At 51.9% G+C, this 23218-nt stretch overlaps 1 protein-coding gene across 2 annotated transcripts in view; it reads right to left on the bottom strand.

Moving 5' to 3' along the window:
• The window catches only part of MAPRE3 (microtubule associated protein RP/EB family member 3), a 126782-nt gene extending 107007 nt beyond the window's left edge, over positions 1-19775 (bottom strand). Inside the window, exon 1 of one of the 2 annotated variants that reach the window (XM_083178933.1) lies at positions 19588-19775. In XM_083178933.1, coding sequence (XP_083035059.1) covers positions 19588-19760 — 173 coding nt within the window. In that variant the 5' untranslated portion in view covers positions 19761-19775. The remainder of the gene's footprint in view (positions 1-19587) is intronic. The other variant, XM_083178934.1, reaches the window with a different exon arrangement.
• Positions 19776-23218: the final 3443 nt, after the last annotated feature.

Genomic DNA, 23218 nt, shown 5'->3' with positions numbered 1-23218 from the left:
GCCGGTGTATGGGGGTGGTAACAGGACGCTGTCTGGGAGTGTCAGACAAAGCGCAGTCCCCTCATAACCAGACTGACAGGAGGCCGGTGTATGAGGGTGGTAACCGGACGCTTTCTGGGAGTGTCAGACAAAGCGCAGTCCCCTCATAACCAGACTGACAGGAGGCCGGTGTATGAGGGTGGTAACCGGACGCTTTCTGGGAGTGTCAGACAAAGCGCAGTCCCCTCATAACCAGACTGACAGGAGGCCGGTGTATGGGGGTGGTAACCGGACGCTGTCTGGGAGTGTCAGACAAAGCGCAGTCCCCTCATAACCAGACTGACAGGAGGCCGGTGTATGGGGGTGGTAACCGGATGCTTTCTGGGAGTGTCAGACAAAGCGCAGTCCCCTCATAACCAGACTGACAGAAGGCCGGTGTATGAGGGTGGTAACCGGACGCTTTCTGGGAGTGTCAGACAAAGCGCAGTCCCCTCATAACCAGACTGACAGGAGGCCGGTGTATGGGGGTGGTATCCGGACGCTGTCTGGGAGTGTCAGACAAAGCGCAGTCCCCTCGCAACCAGACTGACAGGAGGCCGGTGTATGGGGGTGGTAACCGGACGCTGTCTGGGAGTGTCAGACAAAGCGCAGTCCCCTCATAACCAGACTGACAGGAGGCCGGTGTATAGGGGTGGTAACCGGACGCTTTCTGGGAGTGTCAGACAAAGCGCAGTCCCCTCGCAACCAGACTGACAGGAGGCCGGTGTATGGGGGTGGTAACCGGACGCTTCCTGGGAGTGTCAGACAAAGCGCAGTCCCCTCATAACCAGACTGACAGGAGGCCGGTGTATGGGGGTGGTAACCGGACGCTGTCTGGGAGTGTCAGACAAAGCGCAGTCCCCTCGCAACCAGACTGATAGAAGGCCGGTGTATGGGGGTGGTAACAGGACGCTGTCTGGGAGTGTCAGACAAAGCGCAGTCCCCTCATAACCAGACTGACAGGAGGCCGGTGTATGGGGGTGGTAACCGGATGCTTTCTGGGAGTGTCAGACAAAGCGCAGTCCCCTCATAACCAGACTGACAGGAGGCCGGTGTATGGGGGTGGTAACCGGACGCTTTCTGGGAGTGTCAGACAAAGCGCAGTCCCCTCATAACCAGACTGACAGGAGGCCGGTGTATGGGGGGGTGGTAACCGGACGCTTTCTGGGAGTGTCAGACAAAGCGCAGTCCCCTCATAACCAGACTGACAGGAGGCCGGTGTATGGGGGGTGGTAACCGGACGCTTTCTGGGAGTGTCAGACAAAGCGCAGTCTCCTCATAACCAGACTGACAGGAGGCCGGTGTATGGGGGGTGGTAACCGGACGCTTTCTGGGAGTGTCAGACAAAGCGCAGTCTCCTCGCAACCAGACTGACAGGAGGCCGGTGTATGGGGGGTGGTAACCGGACGCTTTCTGGGAGTGTCAGACAAAGCGCAGTCTCCTCGCAACCAGACTGACAGGAGGCCGGTGTATGGGGGTGGTAACCGGACGCTTTCTGGGAGTGTCAGACAAAGCGCAGTCTCCTCGCAACCAGACTGACAGGAGGCCGGTGTATGGGGGGTGGTAACCGGACGCTTTCTGGGAGTGTCAGACAAAGCGCAGTCCCCTCATAACCAGACTGACAGGAGGCCGGTGTATGGGGGTGGTAACAGGACGCTTTCTGGGAGTGTCAGACAAAGCGCAGTCCCCTCATAACCAGACTGACAGGAGGCCGGTGTATGGGGGTGGTAACCGGACGCTGTCTGGGAGTGTCAGACAAAGCGCAGTCCCCTCATAACCAGACTGACAGGAGGCCGGTGTATGGGGGTGGTAACCGGACGCTGTCTGGGAGTGTCAGACAAAGCGCAGTCCCCTCATAACCAGACTGACAGGAGGCCGGTGTATGGGGGTGGTAACCGGACGCTGTCTGGTAGTGTCAGACAAAGCGCAGTCCCCTCATAACCAGACTGACAGGAGGCCGGTGTATGGGGGTGGTAACCGGACGCTGTCTGGGAGTGTCAGACAAAGCGCAGTCCCCTCATAGCCAGACTGACAGGAGGCCGGTGTATGGGGGTGGTAACCGGACGCTGTCTGGGAGTGTCAGACAAAGCGCAGTCCCCTCATAACCAGACTGACAGGAGGCCGGTGTATGGGGGTGGTAACCGGACGCTGTCTGGGAGTGTCAGACAAAGCGCAGTCCCCTCATAACCAGACTGACAGGAGGCCGGTGTATGGGGGTGGTAACAGGATGCTTTCTGGGAGTGTCAGACAAAGCGCAGTCCCCTCATAACCAGACTGACAGGAGGCCGGTGTATGGGGGTGGTAACAGGACGCTGTCTGGGAGTGTCAGACAAAGCGCAGTCCCCTCATAACCAGACTGACAGGAGGCCGGTGTATGGGGGGGTGGTAACCGGACGCTGTCTGGGAGTGTCAGACAAAGCGCAGTCCCCTCATAACCAGACTGACAGGAGGCCGGTGTATGGGGGTGGTAACCGGACGCTTTCTGGGAGTGTCAGACAAAGCGCAGTCCCCTCGCAAGCAGACTGACAGGAGGCCGGTGTATGGGGGGGTGGTAACCGGACGCTGTCTGGGAGTGTCAGACAAAGCGCAGTCCCCTCATAACAAGACTGACAGGAGGCCGGTGTATGGGGGGGTGGTATCCGGATGCTTCCTGGGAGTGTCAGACAAAGCGCAGTCCCCTCATAACCAGACTGACAGGAGGCCGGTGTATGGGGGTGGTAACCGGACGCTGTCTGGGAGTGTTAGACAAAGCGCAGTCCCCTCATAACCAGACTGACAGGAGGCCGGTGTATGGGGGGGTGGTAACAGGACGCTTTCTGGGAGTGTCAGACAAAGCGCAGTCCCCTCGCAACCAGACTGACAGGAGGCCGGTGTATGGGGGTGGTAACCGGATGCTTCCTGGGAGTGCCAGACAAAGCGCAGTCCCCTCATAACCAGACTGACAGGAGGCCGGTGTATGGGGGTGGTAACCGGACGCTGTCTGGGATTGTCAGACAAAGCGCAGTCCCCTCATAACCAGACTGACAGGAGGCCGGTGTATGGGGGTGGTAACCGGACGCTGTCTGGGAGTGTCAGACAAAGCGCAGTCCCCTCATAACCAGACTGACAGGAGGCCGGTGTATGGAGGTGGTAACCGGACGCTGTCTGGGAGTGTCAGACAAAGCGCAGTCCCCTCATAACCAGACTGACAGGAGGCCGGTGTATGTGGGTGGTATCCGGACGATGTCTGGGAGTGTCAGACAAAGCGCAGTCCCCTCATAACAAGACTGACAGGAGGCCGGTGTATGGGGGGGTGGTAACCGGACGCTGTCTGGGAGTGTCAGACAAAGCGCAGTCCCCTCATAACCAGACTGACAGGAGGCCGGTGTATGGGGGTGGTAACAGGACGCTGTCTGGGAGTGTCAGACAAAGCGCAGTCCCCTCATAACAAGACTGACAGGAGGCCGGTGTATGGGGGGGTGGTAACCGGACGCTGTCTGGGAGTGTCAGACAAAGCGCAGTCCCCTCATAACCAGACTGACAGGAGGCCGGTGTATGGGGGGGTGGTATCCGGACGCTGTCTGGGAGTGTCAGACAAAGCGCAGTCCCCTCATAACCAGACTGACAGGAGGCCGGTGTATGGGGGTGGTAACCGGACGCTGTCTGGGAGTGTCAGACAAAGCACAGTCCCCTCATAACCAGACTGACAGGAGGCCGGTGTATGGGGGTGGTAACCGGACGCTGTCTGGGAGTGTCAGACAAAGCGCAGTCCCCTCATAACCAGACTGACAGGAGGCCGGTGTATGGGGGAGGTATCCGGACGCTGTCTGGGAGTGTCAGACAAAGCGCAGTCCCCTCATAACCAGACTGACAGGAGGCCGGTGTATGGGGGGTGGTATCCGGACGCTGTCTGGGAGTGTCAGACAAAGCGCAGTCCCCTCATAACCAGACTGACAGGAGGCCGGTGTATGGGGGTGGTAACCGGACGCTGTCTGGGAGTGTCAGACAAAGCGCAGTCCCCTCATAACCAGACTGACAGGAGGCCGGTGTATGGGGGTGGTAACCGGACGCTATCTGGGAGTGTCAGACAAAGCGCAGTCCCCTGATACCCAGACTGACAGGAGGCCGGTGTATGGGGGTGGTAACAGGACGCTGTCTGGGAGTGTCAGACAAAGCGCAGTCTCCTCGCAACCAGACTGACAGGAGGCCGGTGTATGGGGGTGGTAACCGGACGCTGTCTGGGAGTGTCAGACAAAGCGCAGTCCCCTCATAACCAGACTGACAGGAGGCCGGTGTATGGGGGTGGTAACAGGACGCTGTCTGGGAGTGTCAGACAAAGCGCAGTCCTCTCATAACCAGACTGACAGGAGGCCGGTGTATGGGGGTGGTAACCGGACGCTGTCTGGGAGTGTCAGACAAAGCGCAGTCCCCTCATAACCAGACTGACAGGAGGCCGGTGTATGGGGGGGTGGTAACCGGACGCTGTCTGGGAGTGTCAGACAAAGCGCAGTCCCCTCATAACCAGACTGACAGGAGGCCGGTGTATGGGGGTGGTATCCGGACGCTGTCTGGGAGTGTCAGACAAAGCGCAGTCCCCTCATAACCAGACTGACAGGAGGCCGGTGTATGGGGGTGGTAACCGGACGCTGTCTGGGAGTGTCAGACAAAGCGCAGTCCTCTCATAACCAGACTGACAGGAGGCCGGTGTATGGGGGGGTGGTAACCGGACGCTGTCTGGGAGTGTCAGACAAAGCGCAGTCCCCTCATAACCAGACTGACAGGAGGCCGGTGTATGGGGGTGGTATCCGGACGCTGTCTGGGAGTGTCAGACAAAGCGCAGTCCCCTCATAACCAGACTGACAGGAGGCCGGTGTATGGGGGTGGTAACCGGACGCTGTCTGGGAGTGTCAGACAAAGCGCAGTCCTCTCATAACCAGACTGACAGGAGGCCGGTGTATGGGGGTGGTAACCGGACGCTGTCTGGGAGTGTCAGACAAAGCGCAGTCCCCTCATAACCAGACTGACAGGAGGCCGGTGTATGGGGGTGGTAACCGGACGCTGTCTGGGAGTGTCAGACAAAGCGCAGGCGCACCCAGGCGTTATCAGGGTCTGTGGCGTCAGCGCCGGCCCGATGGAGGGGTCAGACTTAGGGACCCCCATACATCACATCCCAGCCGATCCCCCGGACCCTCCTGGGCAGCAGGATCACATGGGATATAACACATCTGATCCCATTCCCCGCTGCCAGGAGGCTGCTGGAGTTGGAGGACGGATGTGGAAGTAGGTCCGATCTCCGATCCCATGTACACAGGGATCATGCAACTGATCCAGGGGCTCATTCAGATCTGCTCGCATTGCACCCCGCTGAAGGCATGCCCCCCCCCCCCCCCCCTTAACCTTACGGGTGCACACAAGTTACTTTGCGGCTGCAAGGATTTCAGGGCGACATGCGCCCACCCCGAGCAGGCAAAGGAACCGTTTGACCAGTCACTCCCACTGGTTTTGTGAGCACTCCTAAAAAACGCTGGGGGTCCACCCTGGCACGCCCCCTGCCTGTCAATCAGGCTGCAAGCACCTAGCAAACACAGCAGCCGGGCCTGGCACATGCGCAATACGGAACATGCGCAGTGGTCAGACCGTCGGCCATCGTCCGAATTCAGACCTAACGAGCATGTCTGAATCGGACCCCTAATGTCACACACATGCAATTGCACAGGGCCGGTGTACTGTATATCTGGGTGGGGGCATCTGTGACTGTGCAGCCACAAGCTTGTAGCCACAAGCACATAGCACACCCACGACACACCCATGGTACACTCCTAACACACCCGTGACAGTCCAGTGACACGCCCATAACATACCAAGAACACACCCATCACAAGCCCAAGACACACCCATGACACACCCATGGTGAACTCTTTATACATCACTGAAACTCTGTGACACACCCAATACATCCCCATGGATTGTTGATATCGCTGTAGTACACCCATGCATTCACCATCACACATACTGGCGCACAGTACGAGGCGCACAGTACAGAATGCAGCACCAAATAATCACACAGCTGCGCAAACATCGGGTGCTGCGTCCTAATCAGACCCAATGTCCCTGGAACTGGGGCGGGCAGCAGGGGACACTGCATAGATGGAGAGTGTGTTTTATATATATATATATATATATATATATATATATATGTCACACTACACACTCCACCTAAATAACCTTTCCACAAAGATCCCACGCCACTGTATAGCAGGGATTCCCACCACGTCCCCCGGCTGTGGCATGACACCGCTGGCTATTTCAGCCCAGTGCTGGTTTCCAAAATACGGGAGACCCCTACTTCTTTTGTCCCCCATATTTTGGGAACCAGGACCGGGCCAAGAGCCTGGTGCTGGTTGAAGCCGTGCGTGGGTGTCGGTAGGGGGGGGGGCACGCTGTTTTTTTTTTAAATATCTATTAATTTTTATATACAAAGAAGTCGGCACTGATCTGACTGATCACATCCGTAATCACTTCACCATCACTTCACCATCGGAATATACAAATCCAGAGAACACACATCACACAGTATATATGGCCACAGTACACGTACCAGTGCCACGTGGGATACAGGCTATATACACATCACACACAGTATATATGGCCACAGTACACGTACAAGCACCACGTGGGAGACAGGCTATATACACATCACACACAGTATATATGGCCACAGTACACGTACCAGCGCCACGTGGGAGACAGGCTATATACACATCACACACAATATATATGGCCACAGTACACGTACAAGCACCACGTGGGAGACAGGCTATATACACATCACACACAGTATATATGGCCACAGTACATGTACCAGTGCCACGTGGGAGACAGGCTATATACACATCACACACAGTATATATGGCCACAGTACATGTACCAGTGCCACGTGGGAGACAGGCTATATACACATCACACACAGTATATATGGCCACAGTACACGTACCAGTGCCACGTGGGAGACAGGCTATATACACATCACACACAGTATATATGGCCACAGTACACGTACCAGCGCCACGTGGGAGACAGGCTATATACACATCACACACAGTATATATGGCCACAGTACACGTACCAGTGCCACGTGGGAGACAGGCTATATACACATCACACACAGTATATATGGCCACAGAACACGTACCAGTGCCACGTGGGAGACAGGCTATATACACATCACACACAGTATATATGGCCACAGTACACGTACCAGTGCCACGTGGGAGACAGGCTATATACACATCACACACAGTATATATGGCCACAGTACACGTACCAGCGCCACGTGGGAGACAGGCTATATACACATCACACACAGTATATATGGCCACAGTACACGTACCAACACCACGTGGGAGACAGGCTATATACACATCACACACAGTATATATGGCCACAGTACATGTACCAGTGCCACGTGGGAGACAGGCTATATACACATCACACACAGTATATATGGCCACAGTACACGTACCAGTGCCACGTGGGAGACAGGCTATATACACATCACACACAGTATATATGGCCACAGTACATGTACCAGTGCCACGTGGGAGACAGGCTATATACACATCACACACAGTATATATGGCCACAGTACACGTACCAGTGCCACGTGGGAGACAGGCTATATACACATCACACACAGTATATATGGCCACAGTACATGTACCAGTGCCACGTGGGAGACAGGCTATATACACATCACACACAGTATATATGGCCACAGTACACGTACCAGCGCCATGTGGGAGACAGGCTATATACACATCACACACAGTATATATGGCCACAGTACACGTACCAACACCACGTGGGAGACAGGCTATATACACATCACACACAGTATATATGGCCACAGTACACGTACCAACACCACGTGGGAGACAGGCTATATACACATCACACACAGTATATATGGCCACAGTACACGTACCAGTGCCACGTGGGAGACAGGTTATATACACATCACACACAGTATATATGGCCACAGTACACGTACCAACACCACGTGGGAGACAGGCTATATACACATCACACACAGTATATATGGCCACAGTACACGTACCAGCGCCACGTGGGAGACAGGTTATATACACATCACACACAGTATATATGGCCACAGTATACGTACCAGTGCCACGTGGGAGACAGGCTATATACACATCACACACAGTATTTTTGGCCACAGTACAACTACAGTACACGTACCAGCACCACGTGGGAGACAGGCTATATACAGATCACATACAGCAGGACAGGCTAACCTGTGGCTCTCCAGATGTTGTGAAACTCCAAATCCCAGCATGCCATGCCACAGTTTTAACACTCCCTTATAGCAAAACTGTGGCAAGGCATGATGGGATTTGTAGTTTGACAACATCTGGAGAGCCACAGGTTGGCCAGCCATGACATACAGTATATGAGGCCACAGTACACGTACCAGCACCACGTGGGAGACAGGCTATATACAGATCACACACAGTATATATGGCCACAGTACACCAACCAGCGCCACGTGGGAGACAGGCTATATACAGATTACTAACAGTATATATGGCCACAGTACACCAACCAGCGCCACGTGGGAGACAGCCTATATACAGATCACACACAGTATATATGGCCACAGTACACCAGCGCCACGTGGGAGACAGGCTATATACAGATCACACACAGTATATATGGCCACAGTACACCAACCAGGGCCACGTGGGAGACAGCCTATATACAGATCACACAGTATATATGGCCACAGTACACCAACCAGCGCCACGTGGGAGACAGGCTATATACAGTTCACACACAGTATATATGACCACAGTATACGTACCAGCGCCATGTGGGAGGACACGCTATATACAGATCACACACAGTATATATGGCCACAGTACACGTACCAGCTCCACGTGGGAGACAGGCTATATACAGTTCACACACAGTATATATGGCCACAGTACACCAACCAGCACCACGTGGGAGACAGGCTATATACAGATCACAGACAGTATATATGGCCACATTACATGTACCAGCGCCACGTGGGATACAGGCTATATACAGATCACAGACAGTATATATGGCCACATTACATGTACCAGCGCCACGTGGGATACAGGCTATATACAGATCACACAGAGTATATATGGCCACAGTACACGTACCAGCGCCACATGGGATACAGGCTATATACACACACATCACACACAGTATATATGGCCACAGTACACCAACCAGCGCCACATGGGATACAGGCTATATACAGATCACAGACAGTATATATGGCCACATTACACGTGCCAGCGCCACGTGGGAGACAGGCTATGTACAGATCACACACAGTATATATGGCCACGTTACACATACCTGTGTCACGTGGGAGACAGGCTATATACACATCACACACAGTATATATGGCCACAGTACACCAACCAGTGTCACGTGGGAGACAGGCTATATACAGATCACACACAGAGTATATATGGCCACATTACACGTACCAGCGCCACGTGGGAGACAGGCTATATACAGATCACACACAGTATATATGGCCACAGTACATGTACCAGCGCCACGTGGGAGACAGGCTATATACAGATCACACAGTATATATGGCCACAGTACACCAACCAGCGCCACGTGGGAGACAGGCTATATACAGATCACACACAGTATATATGGCCACAGTACATGTACCAGGGCCACGTGGGGGACAGGCTATATACAGATCACACACAGTATATATGGCCACAGTACACATACCAGTGCCACGTGGGAGACAGGTTATATACAGATCACCAACCAGCGTCACGTGGGAGACAGGCTATATACAGATCACACAGAGTATATATGGCCACAGTACACCAACCAGCGCCACGTGGGAGACAGGCTATATACAGATCACACACAGTATATATGGCCACAGTACACGTACCAGCGCCAGGTGGGAGACAGGCTATATACACATCACACACAGTATATATGGCCACAGTACACCAACCAGCGCCACGTGGGAGACAGGTTATATACACATCACACACAGTATATATGGCCACAGTACATGTACCAGCGCCACGTGGGAGACAGGCTATATACAGATCACACACAGTATATATGGCCACAGTACACCAACCAGCGCCACGTGGGAGACAGGCTATATACACATCACACACAGTATATATGGCCACAGTACACGTACCAGCGCCAGGTGGGAGACAGGCTATATACACATCACACACAGTATATATGGCCACAGTACACCAACCAGCGCCACGTGGGAGACAGGTTATATACACATCACACACAGTATATATGGCCACAGTACATGTACCAGCGCCACGTGGGAGACAGGCTATATACAGATCACACACAGTATATATGGCCACAGTACACCAACCAGCGCCACGTGGGAGACAGGCTATATACAGATCACACACAGTATATATGGCCACAGTACACGTACCAGCGCCACGTGGGAGACAGGCTATATACACATCACACACAGTATATATTGCCACAGTACACCAGCGCCACGTGGGAGACAGGCTATATAAACATCACACACAGTATATATGGCCACGTGGGAGACAGGCTATATACAGATCACACACAGTATATATGGCCACAGTACACGTACCAGTGCCACGTGGGAGACAGGCTATATACAGATCACACACAGTATATATGGCCACAGTACATGTACCAGCGCCACGTGGGAGACAGGCTATATACACATCACACACAGTATATATGGCCACAGTACACGTACCAGCGCCACGTGGGAGACAGGCTATATACACATCACACACAGTATATATGGCCACGTGGGAGACAGGTTATATACAGATCACACACATATAATTGGGCAGAGTGTTTGGCTGTCATTGGGAGGGTACTCGCAGAATATCTGATATTACTGATCCATATATTATACACATACTCTCTCTCCTTTATCTCTTCCATACTGGAATAGCCTCATATAGACATATTGTCAGTTACATGTTACACATATATCACACAGGGACGATGGCCGATACACTGCTGACATTTATTTGTTGCCATTTTTAATAAAAAAAGGGATTTTTGTAAGAACTTACCATTCGAATCCCTTTCTCTGATATGGTCCTGGTGACACAGCTTCACATTGGGATGTAGGAGGGTCCGCAGGAGCCAGGCACCTATCCTAAAGCTTTTGGAGGGTAGGCTCCTCCCCTACTGCATCCCAGACTCCTCAGTTCAATCTTGCAAAGCCACTGGAATACATTCAGTACAAACGCCTGCACATATTATATGCACAATTTTAAAATAACTTTTCAACCATATATAACATGAAACATCATGAACTTGGCATACTTACTGAGCGTAAGGGAGGGATCGCTGTGTCACCAGGACCATATCAGAGAAAGGGATTCGAACGGTAAGTTCTTACAAAAATCCCTTTTTCTCTTTCAATGGTCCTGGTGACACAGCTCAACATTGGGACGTTCCAGAGCCGGTCCTTTGGGTGGGTACGCTCAGGTCTGCAGCTCTCATCACTGCTCGCCCGAATGATGCGTCCTCCGACACGAACTTATGGAACCTATAGAATTTGGCAAAAGTATGAACAGATGACCAAGTGGCAGCCCTGCAAACCTGTTCAGCTGTTGCCCCATGTCGAACCGCCCAAGAGGTGGCAACTGACCTGGTGGTATGCCCATTAATCCTGGCCGACACAGGCCTACCAACTTTAGTATATGCAAAAGCAATTACAGAACGCAACCACCTAGCAGTGGTCTGCTTAGAAGCAGGCCAACCAATTTTGTGTACATCATACAAAACTAGCAAAGTATAAGTCTTCCTGACACTCTTTACTCTGTCCACATAAATGCGCAAGGCGCGCACAACATCCAAATTCCTCAATTTGTCCCTTTTCCTTGAACCCTCAGGGGGTTGAAACACAGGCAGAACTATATCCTGATTTAGATGAAAAGCAGAGACTACTTTTAAAGTAAAAATTGGGGTGCTGTCCGAAGAACAGCCCTATCATCATGAATTATAAAGAAGGGAGACTTGCAGGACAAGGCTCCCAACTCCGATACTCTTTTTGCTGACGCCACTGGCAACAAAAATACCAGTTTCCATGTAAGGAATTTAAGGTCAGCCGACCTTAACGGCTCAAAAGGAGCCTTTTGAAGGCACTCTAGAACCAGAGATAAATCCCATGGTGCTACTGGTTGCTTGTAGGGAGGTTTCAATCGAGAAACCCACTGTAGGAAGGTCTGTACTTCCGGTAACAATGCTATTTTGGAAATAAATTGACAAGGCCGAGATCTGCACTTTGAGTGACTGAAGGCTTAACCCCTAGGAAAAACCATCCTGCAAAAATTCCAGCAATTTAGCCAATCAAAATCGCGCTGTGTGTGACTTCTGCCTCTCACACCACCGAATATAGGTCTTCCAGACCCTATAATAATTTGCAGAAGACACTGACTTTTTAGCCTTAATCATAGTGTTAACCACAGCCTCTGAGAACCCTTTGCTCTTCAAGATGGCGGTTTCAACAGCCAAGCCGTCAAATCTAACCGAGCTGAATCCAGATGGTTGAACAGTCCTTGGTTTAGAAGGTCTGACCTCAGAGGTAGATGCCACGAGTCCACAGACAATCTCTGAAGCCTCGAGAACTAGGACCTCCTTGGCCAATCTGGGGCCCTAAAATCACCGGGATTGCCTGGGCCTGTATCTTTTTCAAAACTCTTGCCAGCATTGGTACTGGCGGAAAAGCCTAAAGAAGATTCCCCTCCCAGGGGATGGTCATAGCATCCACTGCTTCTGCCAGTGGATCCCTCGTCCTGGCATAGAACCTGGGTACCTGATGGTTGAACCTGGATTTGCCATCCAGTCCACCTCCGGAGTTCCCCATTTCAGAGTAATGTGATGAAATACTTGTAGGTTCAGGCTCCATTCTCCTTCCATCAGCTCCTCCCTGCTCAGGAAGTCGGCCTCTATATTCTCCACTCCTGGTATGAATATCGCTGATAACGCTGGCACATTCTGTTCCGCCCAGCAGAAGATCCAGGACACCTCCCACATAGCCAGTTTGCTGCGTGTGCCTCCCTGGTGATTCAGATATGCCACAGCTGTGGCGTTGTTGGTCTGAATCCTTAAAGGGAGCCCTTGCAGTCTTTCTCCCGCCAGAGAAATCACCTTCCACACCGCTCTCAGTTTCAAGATGTTGATCGGTAAAACAGACTCCTCCGAAGTCCACCAGCGCTGCAGACGCAGTTCCAGGACTACTGCCCCCCAGCCCCTGAGGCTGGCGTCGGTAGTGACTACCAGCCAGTTCCAGGACTGTAGGGACCGACCCCACACCATTTCAGGGAGGATCGAGTTTCTGGGGACAACAACACCATTTGTTCTGACTTCATGGTCTGGGTATTTTCTGACCAGGCTGTCAGAATGTTCCACTGGAACACTCGAGAGTGGAACCTGGCGAGTTGTAACGTCTCGAAAGACGCCACCATCTTCCCCAGCAGTTTGAGGCACCTCTATACTGATGTGCTCCGAGACCCGAGGATCTCTTGGACCAAGGCAGCCAGATCTCTGGCCTTTGCCTCTGGTAGAAATACCCGATGTAGGTGGGTACCCAGAACAACTCCCAGGAATTGAAGTCTCTGTGACGGCACCAACTGAGACTTTTGTAAATTTAAAAGCCAGCCGTGAGCCTGCAAAAACCCGATGGTTTCTGCCAAGTGACTCTTTAGCTTTTCTGCTGACTCCGCTTTGAACAGCAGGTCGTCCAAATCTGTAATCACCGTGATTCCCCTCAGCCGAAGCACCGCCGCCATTACTGACATTATTTTGGTGAATACCCCTGGCGCTGTAGCCAGACCGAAGGGCAACGCCTGGAATCGCAAATGCAGGTCTCCTATCGCAAACCTCAATAGAGCCTGATGTTCTGGGTGGATGGGAACATGAAGGTATGCGTCCTGGACATCCATGGACGCCAAAAATTCTCACTGGTCCAGGCTTAGCAGCACTGACCGTAGAGACTCCATTTTGAAATGGTCTACCCACAAATGGATATTCAATGACTTTAAGTTTAATATGGGTCTGAAAGACCCGTCTGGTTTGGGCACCAAAAAACAGAGTGGAATAAAAGCCTTTTTTCCACTCCGCTCTGGGGACCGGGACTACCACGCCCTTCTCTAAAAAATGAGCCGCTCCCAAAAGAGCCGTACGGAGCCGAGCCTCCTTTGGTAGTGGTGTGGGAATGAATCTTCTTGGCGGAAGACCTTTGAAGGGAATTCTGTAACCCTGGGATATAATTTCTAACACCCAAGAATCCCGGTCTAACCGTGCCCATGTATCTCTGAACAGTGTCAGACGTCCCCCCACCTAGACCACCGCCGTGAAAAACCCCTGGCAGTCATGCGGAGGGTTTGTCCTCTCCTTTGGTGTTTGGTTTCTTATGAAAGGAACCAAATTTAGACTTTAGGGCCTTGCCCCTGGAGGACTGAAATCTTCCCCTAAAAGACTGCCCTCGAAAGGACGCACCTCCTCTAGGGGAGGGCCGAAAGGACGGCCTGAAAGCAGAAAACCTTAGTGTCTGCTTGGTTGCAGGGGCTGGCAGGAAGGTACTTTCGCCACCTGTGGCCTGCTTAATAATCTCTTCCAGTTCAGAACCAAATAACAGCTTTCCTTTAAAAGCTAATGCCTCTAAGGCCTTCTAAGACTCGTTATATGCCTCCCAAGCCTTAAGCCAGAGCACTCTCCTGGCCTTGACAGACACTATGGAAACTCTGGAAGCCATTTTGAGAGCTTCCTCCTCAGCTTCCAGTACATACTCTGCAGCTGCTTTAAGCTTCTCCGCAAGTAATAACCGGCAAGGGTCAGCGTGTAACATAGTGCACAAATCATTGGTCCACACAATCATGGCCTTAGAGACCCAGGCGGAAGCAATCAGAGGACGCAGGGTGTATCCCACCACCTCAAATATTGCCTTGAGGTTACCCTCCAGCTTTTTGTCTACGGGGGCTTTTGACAAACGTGCCACAGAAGCATCTACCACTGGAACTTGGAGGTCTGCATGAGCCTCAGGCATGGGATACAGGCTTAAATATCTTTTAGGCATCTGAAGCCTTTTATCAGGGGTTTTTCAGGCCCCTTCCAATAAACTTGTAAACCCTCGTCTGCAGGGAAAGTATCAGTTTCTTTACGCTGTCTCTTAAAAAGCACCCTTTGCAGGAGTTTTATCCTCCACAGACAAATTCAATGCCTGTTTAACAGCAGTAATCAAATCCTCCACCCCTGAGGCTGAGGACTCCTCAGAATCATCACCCTGATCCCAGGGTATGTCTGTGTACTCTGCTTCCTCATCAGCAGCTAACAATGGTACTGAATAAGACCTTTTAGGGGTCCCCACAGAATCCCATCAAACTTGTCCAATAAGATGGACAACCTGCTGATTCCCTTAGCAGTATCCTGCATGACCTGTATAAGTCAGGATCTGTCTGGGTCAGAGGCAAGAAGCCAGAGGACTGCTGAGAGAATGGCAATGGTCTAGGGGAAGTTACCAGCCCATCACTCTGCCTGTCCAGCAATGCACCAAAGCATTAACAGACCTGCCCAGGGACCTAGCCCACGCAGGCTCCGATAGCACTACCCTCTGGAGTTCACTCCCCATGGGTTTCACAGCAGCGCAAGAATTACATAAGCCCCCCTTGGCCATCTGCTCAGGGACAAATTTCAGTGTACAACCACTGCAAGCGCTCAATGCATTTCAGGCTTCCTCCCCCAAAACCACAGACTGTTGCTCAGACATGATGTTCTCAAATAACACAGTCACAGTGCATTAAATGTACAGGCATTATATATCACTTAGCTGTCTGTAGTCTTCAGAATGGGGAAAGCGATGCCCAGGAAATCCAATCACTCTGTCAGGATCTGTAAGCCAGCTCAGCTCCGCTGCAAGCGTTCCGAATGGCGCCAAAACAGAGTGAGGGAAGAGACCAAGTCCCTGCAGCTGCGGGGTCTGTGGCTTTTGGCGCCAACTACCCCCAGAAAGCCGCTCCCATTGTAGGATCTCCTAGTTCCAGTATCTCCCCCTCAGCTGGGGACCACTCGGAACATGCCTGTAACACACTGCTGTCCTCTCATATAGGAGCTCAGTGTGTAAGCTCCGCAGAAAATGGCCGCCGCTATCACGGAGCGCCTGTCCCCCATGATCCCCACCTAGCGTGAAGCCGGTTTCAGAGCGCTCTGGAGCCCAGGCAGCTTCTTAAAAGAAGCTGTAAGCGCTGCACAGGGAGGCCAGACAGCGTCTCCCCTGTGCACAGTGAGCTGACAGGACGCGCTTCTGTCAGCTCCTGCTGCGCTAGCAGTGTGAGGATTCACTAATGAGAATCCTCACATTGTGCCTACCTAGCTAGAGTAAAAGTTAATAAAATAATAAAAACCCTAACTAAACTAACTCTAATCCTTCAGCTGCTCCCGCAGCCCTTTAGAATAGCACCCACTCCAGTGGGCACCTAACACGAACTGAAGAGTCTGGGATGCAGTAGGGGAGGAGCCTACCCTCCAAAAGCTTTAGGATAGGTGCCTGGCTCCTGCGGACCCTCCTACATCCCAATGTGAAGCTGTGTCTCCAGGATCATTGAAAGATAAATTCAAATTTAAAGAAAGTCACATTGCACCAGGCTGTAACAGTGACACTATTTATACCAGGCTATATATCTATGCCAGGCTGTGCGGTCAGTCAGTGACACTATGCCAGGGTGTGCGGTCAGTGTGTAACACTATGCCAGGGTGTGCGGTCAGTCAGTGACACTATCTATGCCAGGCTGTGCGGTCAGTCAGTGACACTATCTATGCCAGACTGAGCGGTCAGTCAGTGACACTATGCCAGGCTGTGCAGTCAGTGACACTATGCCAGGCTGTGTGGTCAGTCAGTGACACTATCTATGCCAGGCTGTGTGGTCAGTCAGTGACACTATCTATGCCAGACTGTGCGGTCAGTCAGTGACACTATGCCAGGCTGTGCAGTCAGTGACACTATGCCAGGCTGTGTGGTCAGTCAGTGACACTATCTATGCCAGGCTGTGTGGTCAGTCAGTGACACTATCTATGCCAGGCTGCGCAGTCAGTCAGTGACACTATCTATGCCAGGCTGTGTGGTCAGTCAGTGACACTATCTATGCCAGACTGTGTGGTCAGTCAGTGACACTATCTATGCCAGGCTGTGTGGTCAGTGTGTAACACTATGCCTGGCTGCGCAGTCAGTCAGTGACACTATGCCAGGCTGTGTGGTCAGTCAGTGACACTATGCCAGGCTGTGTGTTCAGTCAGTGACACTACGCCATGCTGTGTGTTCAGTCAGTGACACTACGCCATGCTGTATACTGTCAGTTGTGACACTATGCCACGCTGTGTGGGGTCAGTCAGGGACACTATGCCACGCATTGTGCAGTTAGGGACACTGTGCCAGGCTGTGCAGTCAGTCAGTGTCACTATGCCACGCTCTGTACAGTCAATCAGTGTCACTATGCCACGCTGTGTGGGGTCAGTCAGTGACACTATGTCGGGCTGTGTGCTGTCAGTGACAGTATATATTCTGTATCAGTCAGTGCTGTATACATACAGTTTATATATATTATACGGCAGCAGAGTATACAGTATAAAAAATATATATGGCATCAGAACATACAGTATATATTTCAGCAGAGTATACAGTGTATACAATATATATAGCAGGGGTGTGTGCATGTATATAAAATATATGGCGGTACAGTACAAAGTGTATATAATTAATATAACATTGTATACAGGGTGTCAGCGATGCTGTCAGGCTGCGTATATATATATATATATATATATATATATATATATAGAGCATAGGACTGGCACTTGGAACAATGGGGGTACAGCGGTAGAGGTGCCTTCCACAGGAGTGATATATAAACGAGTATCCAAATAGTTACACTAAATGAAGACAGGAGGCGGCACTCTCATAAATGGTGAAAACTGTATTCAAAACATCAAAGTGGGTAACGTGTCAGCAAAAATGGTGTCGACCAGTTTCGGAGCCGAAGCCCCTTCCTCAGGACAACTGACGTGGCAAAACAATCAAAAGTAATACTGTGCATATATATATCGATGTGCGAGCCGGCACTCCGTTGTTTCAATGATAAGATGCCCCGGGTGCCATCCAGAAATAACCAACAATAGAAGCAAAGTGGCATCACTCCGAGGAACTTTCAAATATAAAGGATTTTATGTAGAAATAGTCGACACATGCATGTCAGTGCAGTCGAGTACTGAGGAAAATTATATATATATATATTATATAGCAGTACACCATACATAATATACATGGATATATGGCAGGTGTGTGCATATATAGAGTATATATAATATATATGGCAGTACACCATACAGTATACATAATATATATGGATATATGTCAGGTGTGTGCATATATAGAGTATATATAATATATATGGCAGTACACCATACAGTATACATAATATATATGGATATATGGCAGGTGTGTGCATATATAGAGTATATATAATATATATGGCAGTACACCATACACCATACATAATATACATGGATATATGGCAGGTGCGTGCATATATAGAGTATATATAATATATATGGCAGTACACCATACAGTATACATAATATATATGGATATATGTCAGGTGTGTGCATATATAGAGTATATATAATATATATGGCAGTACACCATACAGTATACATAATATATATGGATATATGGCAGGTGTGTGCATATATAGAGTATATATAATATATATGGCAGTACACCATACAGTATACATAATATATATAGATATATGGCAGGTGTGTGCATATATAGAGGAGTATATATAATATATATGGCAGTACACCATACAGTATACATAATATACATGGATATATGGCAGGTGTGTGCATATATAGAGGAGTATATATAATATATATGGCAGTACACCATACAGTATACATAATATATATGGATATATGGCAGGTGTGTGCATATATAGAGTAGTATATATAATATATATGGCAGTACACCATACAGTATACATAATATATATGGATATATGGCAGGTGTGTGCATATATAGAGGAGTATATATAATATATATGGCAGTACACCATACAGTATACATAATATATATGGATATATGGCAGGTGTGTGCATACATAGAGGAGTATATATAATATATATGGCAGTACACCATACAGTATACATAATATACATGGATATATGGCAGGTTTGTGCATATATAGAGGAGTATATATAATATATATGGCAGTACACCATACAGTATACATAATATATATGGATATATGGCAGGTGTGTGCATATATAGAGGAGTATATATAATATATATGGCAGTACACCATACAGTATACATAATATATATGGGATATATGGCAGGTGTGTGCATACATAGAGGAGTATATATAATATATATGGCAGTACACCATACAGTATACATGATATATATGGCAGGTGTGTGCATACATAGAGGAGTATATATAATATATAGGGCAGTACCGCTCACCGTGCCGCTGTGTCGCCCTCTCCGGTATCCGCTGCGTCTCCTCCCCGCCCCTGTGTCTCCGTATCCTGAGATCAGGCCCCTGCAATGTGCGGCTGCGATACCTGGCAGTGTGCGCATGTGCGAGACCCGGAGCGGAGTAGAGACGCCCAAAACGGATCAGTGACATGAGCCGGGTTCTGACGGATCTCTCTGTGAAAGATACGGAACTTTTAGGCGGGTCCTCGGCTCGCTTAAAAAAAAAAAAAGGGAATATACATGACCGAGTAAACACACTGATCGATGGCTGTGTGCAGAATAGCCATCGATGGCAACCATCGATGGCGTCTGCACCGATGGCCATCCCTGGCAGCAGCAGCTAATCTTTCTATCACTTGTAGTCACAGCACTACACAGCACTACAGAGGTAGTACATCTCAGCTGCCACAGGTGGCAGCACTGAGATCAGGAAAATGCATTGTAAACGGAAACGGATCACCTTTTGGGGAGCGGCGGCTCATTCGTTCTTTGATGGGATCCGTTCAAATGAACCGGTTCGTTCGCGGACGGACCATCTCTAGGGCGGAGACAGGAGGGGAGGGGGCACTGGAGAGGCTGGCAGGAGGGGGCACATGGGAGCTGGGCCGGAGGGGGCACAGAAGAGACTGGCAGGAGGGGGAACAGGACCGAGACTGGCAGGAGAGGGAACAGGAGCGAGACTGGCAGGAGAGGGAACAGGAGCGAGACTGGCAGCAGGGGGCACGGGAGAGCCTGGCAGCAGGGGGCACGGGAGAGCCTGGCAGGAGGGCGCACGGGGGAGAGCCTGGCAGTAGGGGGCACACGGGAGAGCCGGACAGTAGTGGGCACAGGAGATCCTACCATGAATCAGCACAGGGGAGAGCATGGCAGGAGGGGGCACAGGGAAGAGATGGCCAGGAATGGGCACAGGAAATCATGACAGGAGGGGGCACAGGTGAGAGACAGACAGGAGGGGGCACAGGAGAGAGGCTGTGGGGGGCATATGAAAGAGCATAGCAGAGAACTTGCAGGAGACTCAGGAGAGGGCATAGGGAAAGGCTGCAGGGGGCACAGGAAAGCGGAAAGAAGAGGCACAGGAGAGTGGCAGGTGGGGGCATAGTAATAAAGCTACAGGGGGCACAGGAGAGGGCATAGGGAAAGGCTGCAGGGGGCACAGGAAAGTGGAAAAAGAATAGGCACAGGAGAGTGGCAGGTGGGGTCTTAAGAGAGTGGCAGGTGGGGGCATAGTAATAAAGCTACAAGGGGCACAGGAGAGGAGCAAGAGGGCACATGGTCATGGCAGGAAGTGGCACTGAAGAATGGCAGGATGGGGCATAGGAGAGTGGCAAGAGGGCACAGGAAAGTGGAAGGTGGGGGCACAGGATAGTGGCTGCAATGGGCACAGGAGTGGAGCAAGAGGGCACAGGGTTATGGCAGGAAGAGGCACAGGAGAGTGACAGGCGGAAGAGGATGTGGGAGACAGGCGAGTGAGGACAGGGGAGACAGGCGGGAGAGGACAGGGAGAGAGGCGGGAGAGGACATGGGAGAGAGGCGGGAGAGGACGTGGTCATGGCAGGAAGTGGCACAGAACAGTGGCAGAATGGGGCATAGGAGAGTGGCAAAAGGGCACAGGAAAGTGGCTGCAAGAGGCACATGAAAGGAGTAAGAGGGCACAGGGTTATGGCAGGAAGAGGCACAGGAGAGTGTCAGGTAGGGGCATAGGAGAGTATCAATAGGGCACAGGAGAGTGGCAGTAGAGGACAGGGGAGAGCGGCAGGAGAGGACGTGGTCATGGCAGGAAGTGGCACAGAAGAGTGGCAGGATGGGGCATAGGAGAGTGGCAAGAGGGCACAGGAAAAGAGCAAGAGGGCACAGGGCTATGGCAGGAAGAGGCACAGGAGAGTGACAGGTGGGGTCACAGGAGAGTGGCTGCAAGGCGGCACAGAGTCATGGCAGGAAGAGGCACAGGAGAGTGTCAGGTGGTGGCATAGGAGAGTATCAATAGGGCACAGGAGAGTGGCAGTAGAAGACAGGGGAGAGTGGCAGGAGAGGACAGGGGAGACAGGCGGGAGAGGACAGGGGAGACAGGCGGGAGAGGACGGGGAGAGAGGCCGGAGAGGAGATGGGAGACAGGCGGGAGAGGACAGGGGAGACAGGCGGGAGAGGACGGGGAGAGAGGCCGGAGAGGAGATGGGAGACAGGCGGGAGAGGACAGGGTAGAGAAGCGCTAGAGGACATGAGAGACAGACGGGAGAGGACATGGGAGAGAGGCGGGAGAGTACACTGGAGAGAGACGGGAGAGGACATGGGAGAGAGGTGGGAGAGGACAGGGGAGACAGGCGGGAGAGGGCAGGGAGAGAGGACGTGGGAGACAGTCGGGGGAGACAGGCGGGAGAGGACGGGGGAGACAGGCGGGAGAGGACATGGGAGACAGGTGGGAGAGAGGCGGGAGAGGACGTCGGATAGAGGCAGGAGAGGATGTGGTCATGGCAGGAAGTGGCACAGAAGAGTGGCTGGATGGGGCATAGGAGAGTGGCAAAAGAGCACAGGAAAGGAGCAAGAGGGCACAGGGTTATGGCAGGAAGAGGCACAGGAAAAGTGACAGGTGGGGTCACAGGAGAGTGGCTGCAAGGCGGTACAGAGTCATGGCAGGAAGAGGCACAGGAGAGTGTCAGGTGGTGGCATAGGAGAGTATCATTAGGGCACAGGAGAGTGCCCTAATGATAGGAGAGTGGCAGTAGAGGACAGGGGAGAGTGGCAGGGGAGACAGGTGGGAGAGGATAGGGGAGAGAGAGGGAGAGGACAGGGGAGAGAGGCGGGAGAGGACATGGGAGAGAGGTGGGAGAGGACATGGGAGAGAGGCGGGAGAGGACAGGGTAGAGAGGCGCTAGAGGACATGGGAGACAGGCGGTAGAGGAATGGGGAGAGAGGCGGTAGAGGACTTGGGAGAGAGGAGGGAGAGGACAGGGGAGAGAGGTGGGAGAGGACAGGGGAGACAGGTGAGAGAGGACATGGGAGAGAGGCGGGAGAGGACAGGGGAGAGAGGCGGGAGAGGGCAGGGGAGAGAGGCGGGAGAGAAATGGGGAGAGAGGCGGGAGAGGACATGGGAGAAAGGCGGAAGAGGTTATGGTAGAGAGGTGGGAGAGGACAGGGTGAAGAGGCGGGAGAGGACATGGGAGACAGGCGCTAGAGGACAAGGGAGAGAGGTGGGAGAGGACAGGGGAGAGAGGCGGGAGAGGACATGGGAGACAGGCGGCAGAGGACGGGGGAGACAGGCGGGAGAGGACGGGGTAGACAAGCGGGAGAGGAAGTGGGAGACAGGTGGGAGAGGACGTGGGAGAGAGGCAGGAGAGGACGTGGGAGAGGACAGGGAGACAAGCGGGAAAGGACATGGGAGACAGGCGGGAGAGGATGGGGGAGACAGGCGGGAGAGGATGGAGGAGACAGATGGAAGAGGATGGAGGAGACAGGCGGGAGAGGACGTGGGAGAGAGGCGGGAGAGGACTTGAGAGAGAGGCGGGAGAGGACGTGGGAGAGAGGCGGGAGAGAACAGAGGAGAAAGGCGGGAGAGGACAGGTAGAGAGGTGGGAGAGGACTTGGGAGAGAGGCAGGAGAGGGCGTGGTCATGGC

This window comes from Crinia signifera, chromosome 3, assembly GCF_055691185.1.
Source record: "Crinia signifera chromosome 3, ASM5569118v1, whole genome shotgun sequence".
NCBI classification, from domain to species: Eukaryota; Metazoa; Chordata; class Amphibia; order Anura; family Myobatrachidae; genus Crinia; species Crinia signifera.
Note: the sequence above shows the minus strand (reverse complement) of the source record. Positions and strands in the feature narration are given on the sequence as shown.